This window comes from Macaca fascicularis, chromosome 13 (assembly GCF_037993035.2).
Source record: "Macaca fascicularis isolate 582-1 chromosome 13, T2T-MFA8v1.1".
Taxonomy (NCBI): domain Eukaryota; kingdom Metazoa; phylum Chordata; class Mammalia; order Primates; family Cercopithecidae; genus Macaca; species Macaca fascicularis.
In genome coordinates, this window is record NC_088387.1 from 35,994,401 (window position 1) to 36,005,308 (window position 10,908).

The 10,908-nt window shown below is 52.0% G+C and overlaps 1 protein-coding gene across 8 annotated transcripts; it reads right to left on the reverse strand.

Moving 5' to 3' along the window:
* Positions 1-847: 847 nt before the first annotated feature.
* VAMP5 (vesicle associated membrane protein 5) lies at positions 848-10,608 on the reverse strand. 8 transcript variants are annotated; one of them, XR_012422103.1, is made up of 4 exons: positions 10,125-10,608; positions 9,228-9,301; positions 2,399-2,461; positions 848-1,292 (listed from the first exon to the last, which is right to left on the reverse strand). XR_012422103.1 is itself a non-coding variant. In XM_065526874.2 (4 exons), exons 3-4 carry the CDS (start codon positions 2,480-2,482, stop codon positions 1,083-1,085), a joined length of 294 nt encoding a protein of 97 aa, XP_065382946.1. In that variant the 5' UTR covers positions 2,483-2,536; positions 3,249-3,348; positions 10,125-10,174; the 3' UTR covers positions 848-1,082. The 8 variants fall into 8 exon arrangements, 7 of the variants coding, with proteins under 7 accessions (XP_065382946.1, XP_065382948.1, XP_073867469.1 ...); XM_065526874.2 differs by lacking the exon at positions 9,228-9,301 and adding an exon at positions 3,249-3,348 and having other exon boundaries at positions 2,399-2,536; positions 10,125-10,174; XM_065526876.2 differs by having other exon boundaries at positions 2,399-2,536; positions 10,125-10,174.
* Between the last annotated feature and the right edge of the window lie 300 nt (positions 10,609-10,908).

The following is a 10,908-nucleotide window of genomic DNA, read 5'->3' on the forward strand; positions in this document are numbered from 1 at the left end:
TCCTGGCTACATATGAATTCCCAGAGGAGAGAATGGGCGCGGAGGAGCTTTAGAAACACCCATGTACGATACCTTCCAAGAATCTGATTTAACTGATCTGTGGTGGGGCCTGGGCAATGGCACTTGTATAAATTCTGCAGGTGAAGCAGGTTTAAGAACCACTGCACTCTTGGCCGGGCTTGGTGGCTCAAGCCTGTAATCCCAGCACTTTGGGAGGCTGAGACGGGCGGATCACGAGGTCAGGAGATCGAGACCATCCTGGCTAACATGGTCAAACCCCGTCTCTACTAAAAATACAAAAATAAAAATAAAAAAATTAGCCGGGCGTGGTGGCGGGCGCCTGTAATCCCAGCTACTTAGGAGGCTGAGGCAGGAGAACCCAGGAGGTAGAGGTTGAACCCAGGAGGTAGAGGTTGCAGTGAGTTGAGATCGTGCCATTGCACTCCAGCCTGGGCAACAGAGCAAAAACTCCATCTCAAAAAAAAAAAAAAAAAAAAATTGTTGAAGTGCTTTTTTCTTTGTCATCCCATCTACAGTCTCATTGGTCCTCTAAGCATCCCCAAGATGACAGAAAAATAATAGATTAAGATGACAGAAATATAATAGATTTCATTCTCAGAGAAACAGGCTCAGATGGGGAAGACTGGTTCAAGGGTCTGGTTTGGGGGCCATTGTATTCTTGCACCCACACTCCCGGTCTGTGTAGGGTTGGATCAAGTAGGGAAGGGAGAGGAAGGAGCCATCTCCCAGGGGTGGAGTCCTTTGGGTGATGGGCTTTCTAAGGAGCCCAAGGGGTAGAGACAGATGGGATTAACCAAACTGGGGACCTTCACACACAGATACCAGCTTTTAATCAAACAGCAGCTTTTACTGAGCTCCAGGTAGGGCTGGCCCAGCATGGCCAGTACAGCAGGCTGCCCTCGAGGCCAGTCTGTGGCATGACAGGAAATGCAGGGGTGCACATGTTGGGGCTGCCCTTTGGCACTCACTGGGGTGGGTCAAGGGAGAGCAAACACCAAGGTCCTCTGGAGACCAGAACTGGCCAGTGCAGCCGTTTGGCTTCTGCTTCAGGACCAGCTGGGTCAGTCCCCAGGCCCTGAGGCAGTGCCTGCATCCTGGGTCCGTGGGGCACTACTGCTGTCACTGCTCTGAGGGAGAAAGACGGCCAGCAGCACAATCAGGATGATGAGCAGGCCACCGACCACCACCAGCCCCAAGCAGACCCGGCTACGGATGTTCTCCCAGCGCTTCTTCTGGGCCAGGGTCTTTGTAGTCTTGCTGAAGGTTGAGCTCTGCGGATACCCCCAGACACAAAGTGAGAGTTAGCTGGCACCCCCTTTGCCTGGGAGCCAGCTCCTCCCAGTCCCATCTCAGTAAGGCTTAGTCTCCTCCTGCATCCTCCCCATCTTGTCTGCTTTCTTTCTTGTTTTTTTTTTTTTCTTTCTTTCTTTCTTTGTTTTTTGTTTTGTTTGAGATGGAGTCTCTCCCTGTCACCCAGGCTGGAGTACAGTGGCACAATCTCAGCTCACAGGAGAATTCAAGAAATTCTCCTGTCTCAGCCTCCCTAGTAGCTGGGACTACAGGCACATACCACTGCACCCAGCTAATTTTTGTATTTTTAGTTGAGACAGGGTTTCACCATGTTGGCCAGGCTGGTCTTGAACTCCTGACCTCGTGATCCACCCGCCTCGGCCTCCCAAAGTGCTGGGATTACAGGCATGAGCCACCGTGCCCGGCCTTGTCTGCTCTCTTTCTGTACCACCTGCCGTGGAACCCTCCCCACCTGACTCATCTCAAACACCAGTGTGGCCCCTTGACTCTCAGCCCTAGTGTCTCACCCTCTGTTAACAATGCCAGTACTCAGGCTGGACACAGTGGTTCATGCCTGTAATCCCAGCACTTTGGGAAGCCGAGGTGGGAGGATCTCTTGTATCTAGGACTTCAAGACCAGCCTGAGCAACATGGTGAGACCTCATCTCTACAAAAAAATCAAAAATCAGCCAGGCACCGCGGTGCATGCTTATAGTCCTAGCTCCTCAGGAGGCTGAGGCAGGAGGATCGCTTGAGCCTGGGAGGTAGAGGCTGCAGCAGATGTGATTGAGTCACTGTACTAGCCTGGGCAACAGAGTGAGACCCTGTCTCAAAGTAAAAAAGAAACAAAAAACAACGACAGTCTTCTACCTTTAGGAAGGTCCACAGCTTCAAACCAAGGCCGCCTTATTTTGTGGGGTCTATCTGTTGCATGTCTAGGCTATGGGTGCCTGAGGAAACCCAGAGGCCCCACACTGGCCCTGAGTAAGGCCTCAACCCCACCAATGACCTGGAGATCCTGAATACAGCCCAAAATAGCCTTTCCCAATCCTCTCCCCTCCCCTCCATGCTCCCCCAGGCCTCACACCATATCCAGGAGTTGCTCTGAACGCTGCTCCAGTTCGGCCAGCTTCCCATCACGTTCCAGGACCTTGTCGAAGTTGTTAAGCATAATTTCCGTCACCTCGTTTGCCTGCCGCTGGCACCGCTCCAACTCTTTTCCTGCCTGGGCACCAAGCCCGAGGTCAGGGATGCATGAGGCTCCCACCTGACCCTCATCTGCCCCTGAGATCTAGAAGCCTCCTTCTCCCCCTGTAGGTGGGTACAGCATAAGAGTAACAGCATCCTTCGTGTAAGGGTGTGATGTGTGTGGAGTGAAGGGCTGGCCTTCGGGGTGAGTGCAGCATACCTTAGGTCTCACAGGCTCCTCCCCTTGCACATCAAGGCAGGGTGACCTAGGACCTAGGTCAGCCCTGGCTTCCAGCACCTCAGCTTCCTCTAAGCTGTCCCAAGGTGGGATCTTCCCAGGACCCCACCCTCCCACAAAGCCGATTCTTTTCTCACCTGCTCCAGAATGGCCTCTACCCAATAATGCACAGCTGCCCTAAGGTTTCCCACTGGCCTAAGAAGGCAGCAAAGAATGGGTAACCAAGCTACCTGGCTGGAATACACAGGGAGGAGACCTACCCTACAGGCTAGAAAGGTAATTTTGAAGCAGCACACATCATAGTCTTTGCCTAACCCCTCTCGCCCCAAACTGAGAAGCTCAAATCTCCCTCCTTGGGCCTCTGACTGGTCAGGCCAGTTCTGCCTCCTGGCCTGATCCTGCTCCCTGTATCACTGCCCCAACTTCCCTCTCTGCCTGGGAACGTCAGTGGTACCAGCCCCTGGCCTCCAGCCTTCCAGTCAGCTGGGGTCCTCACTGGGGTCCAACTTACAGAGATGAGACCAACTCTTAGATTTCCCGGCTTGGGCGGCAGCTTTGCCTCCCTTCCCAGCTCATTTCAGAGGACTGGGAAGGGAGGTCTTGCATCCAAGCTGGGGAAGGTTGAAACGACAGGGGAGAGAGAAAATCTGGGTCATGTGCAAGAAAGGCACTGGGCTTTGGGTGCACGTAACAGAGACCCCAAGCAGGAGGCCCTAGTATAAGCCAGAAGCCTAGGAGCAGGGACATTTCAGGGAGATGAATACCAGTGGATTAGCAAACCACAGAAACTCCTTCCTCTTAGCCTAGTTCCCCACAGCCCATCCCTGTTCCCTTCCCCTCCTTACAAGAAGGGCAAGCTTCGTTTTCTGCCAGCCCACATTACCCATTGTCTACAACAGACATTTTGGCACTTGACTGAATTCCACTTAAAACCAGAAAACGTAAGTGTTAGAAGAGATCTGGTGGTCACAGAGAGCCACCTCCTACTCAGGCAAGAATTCTCCTTTAGGTTCCTTGCAGCTGCTTGTACACAGCCTCCAAGAATTCCCAGTGTATGAGTCCTATCTCCCCAGCTGGACCACAAACGCCCAGAGGGAGGGCAGGGAGCAGTGCCCTGCCTTTGTCCACCACCATCCCATCAGGAGGCCAGCACAGTGCTGACCATTGCAAGCAAGGACTCAGTGAGTGGGCCAATTACGATACAGCCTAACCAAAAGCAACTCTTATTCTCAAGAGATGTTCTCCCAGCATGTTTTTCTAGCCCTGCATGAGTTTCGAGGGGCAGGCATTTGAAACCCAAATAGGTCAATATTTACCCATGAGCTAGAAAAGCAACCTGCTTCAAGAGAGGTCAGGCAAACCACTGTAGGGGAGGGTGCACTCATAGGCTGGAGGAAGCAGTAAGCAGGAAACACAGAGGAACAACGAAGAGAGCAGGGAAACTGCACTCTCACCTTTTCTTGAGTCAACCATCATCACTATTATTACTACTATAGCATTCAACAAGTCTCTGTCATTCAATCCTTTGAACTTCCCCACATTCAAATACTCCAAGGCAGGCTGGGCACAGTGGCTCACACCTGTAATCCCAGCACTTTGGGAGCCTGAGGCAGGCAGATCACTTGAGGCCAGGAGTTCGAGACTAGCCCAGCCAACATGGTGAAACCCTGTCTCTACTAAAAATACAAAAATTAGCCAGGCATGGTGGTGCGTGCCTGTAATCCCAGCTACTTGGGAGGCTGAGGTGGGAGAATCGCTTGAACCTGGGTGGTGGAGGTTGCAGTGAGCTGAGATCACACCACTGCATTCCAGCCTGGGCAACAGAGCAAGACTCCGTCTCAGCAAACAAAACAAAACAAAGCAAAAAATAAAATTAAATAGTCCAAGGCCAGGTGCGGTGGCTCACACCTGTAATCCCAGCACTTTGGGAGGCCGAGGCAGGCAGATCACGAGGTCAGGAGATCGAGACCATCCTGGCTAACATGGTGAAACCCCGTCTCTACTAAAAAATACAAAAATTAGCTGGGCGTAGTGGCGGGCGCCTGTAGTCCCAGCTACTCAGGAGGCTGAGGCAGGAGAATGGTGTGAACCCGGGAAGCGGAGCTTGCAGTGAGCTGAGATTGCACCACTGCACTCCAGCCTGGGCATCAGGGTGAGACTCCGTCTCAAAAAATAAAAATAAAAAAATAAAAATAAAGAGTCCAAAGCAAAAACTTGAGAATGGATAAAGACTCGAAAATAAGAGTCACTGCTAGAGACAGGGAAAATACTGGATATTATCTTTTTTTATATATACATATTCTAAATGCTACAGCTGTTGTTACCTTATTCTTCAGCAAGGGGTGATATTGGGGTCACATTCTCCAGAGGGCTGGCTGTGCTTCCAGCTGTAATCTGGACCAGTCGCCCCCAGTGCAAAGCCAGGCCTGCCTGGAGCCAAGATGGACCCAGGCCTAAAAGAACACATTCACTCCAGGGAACACAGAGGCCTTAGACTCAAGTCTCGGGCCCTCTTTGGCCCCCACTCAACCAGAGGAAAAAGGACCCTGCCTATATCCACAGGTCTCTGCTAGCACGGTGAGAAATAAAGCTCCAGGGACCCTGGAAGGAGGTAAGCAAGAGGACAAGGGTCACACTGCCTTATGCCACACGGTAACTCAGCATAATGTCCGCAGACAGCAGATATGTGATAAACAGTTCCTGAATGAATTGTGCCTATATTTTTAAAGATGGGGTCTTTCTATGTTGCCCAGGATGGTCTTGAACTCCTGGGCTCAAGCAGTCCTCCCACCTCAGCCTCCCAAAGTGCTGGGATTACAGGCATGAACCATCATGCCCGGCCTAACTGTGCCTATTCTTTTTTTTTTTTTTTTTTTGAGACGGAGTCTCGCTCTGTCGCCCAGGCTGGAGTGCAGTGGCGCGATCTCGGCTCACTGCAAGCTCCGCCTCCCGGGTTCACGCCATTCTCCTGCCTCAGCCTCCCGAGTAGCTGGGACTACAGGCGCCCACAACCGCGCCCGGCTAATTTTTTGTATTTTTAGTAGAGACGGGGTTTCACCGTGGTCTCGATCTCCTGACCTTGTGATCCGCCCGCCTCGGCCTCCCAAAGCGCTGGGATTACAGGCGTGAGCCACCACGCCCGGCCAACTGTGCCTATTCTTAAAGAGACCACTTTGCCCTGGGGAAAATACATATGTAATACAATTAGAGAAGAGCAAAGAGTTACACTGTGTGATACAGATAGTAAGTGTCGGAGCTGCCACAGAGAGGGTGCCATTGCGGGGGGTGACCCCTTGAAAGATGGCATGGAGCTGGGACATTCTGGCACTGAGAGAGAGGGATACACTCTGACAGTGAGGACCAGGCAGAGGATGGGCGGGACAGGGTGGGGCTACAGAAGGCAGAAAAGGTCAGGTAGAGAAGACTGGCTCCAAATGAGTGATAAAACTTAAGAGCTAGTGTGGGTTTTTGAGTCAAGGGTGACAGTCAAGAAGTGCTTCAGGATAATTTCTCTATTGGTGGTAGACAGGCACGGATAGAAGTAAGAAACCGGCAGAGAGGCCAGCCAGAGGGGTGGAGAAGTACCATCAGCAAGGCTGTGAGGAGATGCCCACCAGGACAGAGAGAGGTGACGAGCAGAGCGTGGAGAAAGGAAGAAGGGTGAGAGAGGCATTTCTGAGACCTGAGGCCAGAAGACTGCAGGGCTTGGAATTTTGAGCCAGAGCAAGCGGGGAGCAGTTGTGTCATTGCCAGAGAGTGGCAGTTACACAGGAAATGTTCTTGACAGACTGTTGCCCCCTGTACAGAATAACCCCTCTATGACACTCAAACCTTTCAGGTTTTTCTGGGCTCAATCTCTTTGATTCCTGCTTTGAAAATGTAGTTCTCAAAACCACACCATCTGGGCCAGGCACGGTGGCTCATGCCTGTAATCCCTGGACTTTGGGAAGCCAAGGTGGGCGGATCACGCCTCTACCAAAAAATACAAAAAATAGCCGGGCAAAGTGGTGCCTGCCCGTAGTCCCAGCTACTCGGGAGGCTGAGGCAGGAGAATTGCTTGAACCTGGGAGGCAGAGGCTGCAGTGAGCCAAGATTGCACCACTGCACTCCAGCCTGGGCAAAGGAGTGAGACCCTGTCTCAAAAAAAACAAAGAAACAAAAACAAAAAAAACCTCCCTATCCTAACTCTCCTTGTCTCCCTGTCTCCTGTCTAGTATCCAAGAAACTCTGTTCTAACTGTCGTCAGATAAATGGGCGCAAGTACTGGTATAACATCGCCTCCCTAAGTCAGCACTCAGCTCAGAGACTAGGAGTAGAGCTCTGCTTTGCACCCCTCTGTTGAAATCCTGCTTCTGCCACTCACTAGCTGAGTGACTGAGACTGAGGATATGACCTTTCTGACCTCCATTTCCTCTCCTGTAAAGTGCTGATAATAATGACTTCTCTTACAATGTTAGCTAAGGATTATGTGACATATTCATTTGTGATGTAAATCAAAAGCTTAGCACAACGCCTGGCACATACTAAATGCTCAATAAATAAGGGCTATTATTATTGATGTGGCCCACATTTCCCTAGCTCCGGTTTGTTTTTTTTTTTTTTTTTTTTTAGCAGTCAGATCTCAAGAATTGTACAATATGGCCAGGCGTGGTGGCTCACGCCTGAAATCCCAGCACTTTGGGAGGCCGAGGCGGGCAGATCACAAGGTCAGGAGTCCGAGACCAGTCTGGCCAATATGGTGAAACCCCGTCTCTACTAAAAATACAAAAATTAGCCAGGCGTGGTGGCAGGCACCCGTAATCCCAGCTACTTGGGAGGCTGAGGCAGGAGAATCACTTGAACTTGGGAGGCAGAGGTTGCAGTGAGCTAGATTGTGCCGCTGCACTCCAGCCTGGATGCAGAGCGAGGCTCTATCTCAAAAAAAAAAAAAAAAAATTGTGTAATACATGTGGTCAATAAAACCTCTTCGTTTTACAAAATGCACAGCCAAGCAAGCTCTTCCCTATGGCAAACTTGTACACATAGTACACATAATTGTTTCTAACCCGTAGCTCAGAACTTTACATGGGCCTTTGGTAACCAGCATCTAGTTTATTTTCATCTGGCACTGCAGGCTGTTGAGGTTTTACATCTTGAGCAAGAATAACAGCCACCATTCAATGGGCACATACTCTGAGCTAAGCACCATGCTGCTTGCTGTTCATTTGCTCTGCCTCATTTAATCTTCACCCAACAACCCATTGAAGACCATATTATTAACCCAGTTATTTTGTTTGCTTGTTTGTTTTTGTTTTGAGACACAGTCTTAATTCTGTCACCCAGGCTGGAGTGCAATGGCATAATCTCAGCTCACTGCAACCTCCACCTCCCGGGTTCAAGTGAGTCTCCTGCCTCAGCCTCCCGAGTAGTTGGGACTACAGGCACGTGCCACCACACCCGGCTATTTTTTTATATTTTTAGTAGAGACAGGGTTTCACCATCCTTGCCAGGCTGGTCTTGAACTCTCGACCTTGTGATCTGCCCGCCTTGGCCTCCCAAAGTGCTGGGATTACAGGTGTGAGCCACTGCGCCTGGCCTTTTCCCAGTTTTATAGGAAACTTTGGCTCAGAGGTGTTAAATCACCTGTATAAGATCACAGAGCCAGTAAGTAGATCTGGGAGTTGAACCAACACAGACTCCAGGCATCACATTCATAACCGGTGTGCTAAATTAGATACAGGTACAAGGAGGTCAAACACTTTAGCTGACTGGCTAAAGAACCACCAAACCTTTTGATGCTACCAACTTAATTTGTGTGCATATGAGGGAGGCCCGTGGCTCAACACACACATTCTTTGGAGAGAGGATCATCTACAAGATTAATGAATTCAGGTAATTACTCATTCTATTTCCATCTTTCCTATCCTACTTTGTTCCTGCTCTGTCCCCTATACTTGTCACCATGCTGGCATGAAGGACATGCCCAAGAAATCCTTGTTGGTTGAATGAGTCATAGAGAATAAAAGAAAAGTAAAAGGAAGAAGGACCAGGGAGGGAAAGGGGATGGGTGGAAGGAAGGGAAAGAGCTAGGGTGAGAAAGGGGCAATAGTGAAAGAAGAAACAGGAAGAGGCTAGGAGATGGATGGGTGGAGGAGCGACCTCCCTAGGCTCTCCTCCACAGACTGCCTCAAATGTACCCGTGAGAATCCCCAGGTTTCCCAGTACCCTCTTCCCCCAATAAATTATCCTGCCTTCACCTTTCACTTCAGGAGCTTCTCCCCAAGAGCTAAGGGCTGACTGAAGCCCACCCCTACCCCTGCCTGACCCCTTGCCCTGCACACCCTGAAGTGGGCTCTTGGCTCTGCCCTATTCTCAGAGCCTTCCTCAGCTTCCCGGCATGGCCTCAGAGCTCAGTGCTACCTTCCTGCCCCACTTCCTCTTCCTGCCTCCAAATTCCCTGGAGATGAGGCCATCCAGGCATTGACCCCTAGCCAGGCCACATCCATCACACCTCTGTCAGTTTCTCCAAGGCAAAATCTTAAAGCACCAAGCCTACTTCCTGCCCAGTCCATCTTCCCAGGAGCCCTAGGGAAAGAGGGAAACTGGCACCAGCTGTTCCTGACATCTTCGCCTTGGAGATGGCAAGTGAGGACAGAGGCCAGGATATGCAACAGGAGTGGGGGGTGACTCAACTCAGGAATGTGTCACTAGGTAGAGGTTAGCAGGGAGTCAGGCCTGTGTCACACTCTGATAACTTCAGTGGAACTTTCAGAGTAAACATCTCCCTTTCTCTTTCTCTAGGGGAGGAGTTAGGCCTCCAACACCCTGCCATGGGGCTGGAATGGCCTCTGCCACCCCATCTGCTCAAGTTTCCAACTCCTGAGCCAGGCTTGGCTCCTCACAGCTGCGGAAAGGGCTGACGAGGTCATTACATTTCCTACCACTTCTTAGCAGTGGGTTCTGAGTGCCAGGCGGGTCTCTGCCATTGTGTCTCCTTTAACCTCGCAAGGACCCAACAAGGCAGGTATTACTGACCCCACTTCACAGATGCGGAAAAGGAGGCTCAGGGAGGTTAAGTGACTCGCCCCGGGTCACAGAGCTGGGATCCCAGCCCGGAGTCCTCCAAAGTCGGTGCTCCTAACCGCTTCGCTTCAGGAGAATGGGGAGCCCGGGCCCCGCTCGCTCTGCGCGGTGCAGCCAGGACGGGGATCAAGCATTTCCCTCCCAGGCAGCCCGCGGGGAGTGGAGGGTCCGCCCCATCCTGCTCCGGCCGTGGTCACCGCCTCGGGTCTGACCCGCACGGGCCCTAGGGTACGCCCCGGCCCGTGGACTTCGGACTCCTTTCTCCCACCCTCGCCACTCGCCCTCTGCCCGTCGCAGGGCTGGCCGGCCCCGCCCGGGCCCTCACCATCGCCGCTGCCGCCGACGCCTCGCCCGCTCCCGGCTTCTCTGCCGGCTGAGCGGCCGCAGTGCCAGCGGTCCCGGAGGAAGCGCAGGGGCGGGGCGGGGCGGGCCGCCGAGAGAGGGCGGGGGGCGCGCCTTCCGCGAGTGGCGACCGAAACTGAGTCAAATCGAAAGCGATGGGCCACAGCGACCCGGGTCCGTAGAGTCGCCTCCTCCCGGGCCCCAGGAGCCTGAATTCGGGTGACACCTCAGCCTGGTGAACGGGCACACCTCGGGGCCGGATCTGTGGAATGGGCACAGTGGAGTGAGCCCTGGAGTCTCCTAGGTCGGGTTTAGCTGAAGAGGCATCATTCATTCACTCAACAAACACCCTATGAGTGTCACGGTCAGGCACCACGCTAGGTCCTGGAGACACCATGAACAAGCCAGGTAGGGTCTTTGTCACCTTGGTGAGTGCATCTCACCCAGAATCAAAAACAGGCCCCCCCAAAGTTTTGAAACTAAAGACAAGTGGTGGTTACACAACATTCTGAATACATGTTTCTGATTTGTACACTTTAAAATAATAAACTGTATGTTATGTGACTTTCGCCTCTATTCAAAAAGAAAGCAGCCCCACATGGGCAAAGTACTAGCTCTAGCCTTTCTGTATGTCTCTCCTCACCATGAGGGCAAGTGCAGCTCTGTGCTGGCATGCACCTGCCATGCACCTGCTCCTCAGTCAGAAGATGGGGGAGGGTGGTGTGTCTGCTACCACTTCAGAGCCTTCCTGAGCCGAATCTACCCAT

Coding starts and splice junctions, on each gene's coding strand:
- VAMP5 (XM_074011369.1), bottom strand. CDS start 10,475: ATGAATGATGCCTCTTCAGCTAAACCCGACCTAGGAGACTCCAGGGCT. Junction 9,302..10,124: donor CGTCGGCGGCAGCGGCGATG/GTGAGGGCCCGG, acceptor CTCTTTCCCTAG/GGCTCCTGGGAAGATGGACT.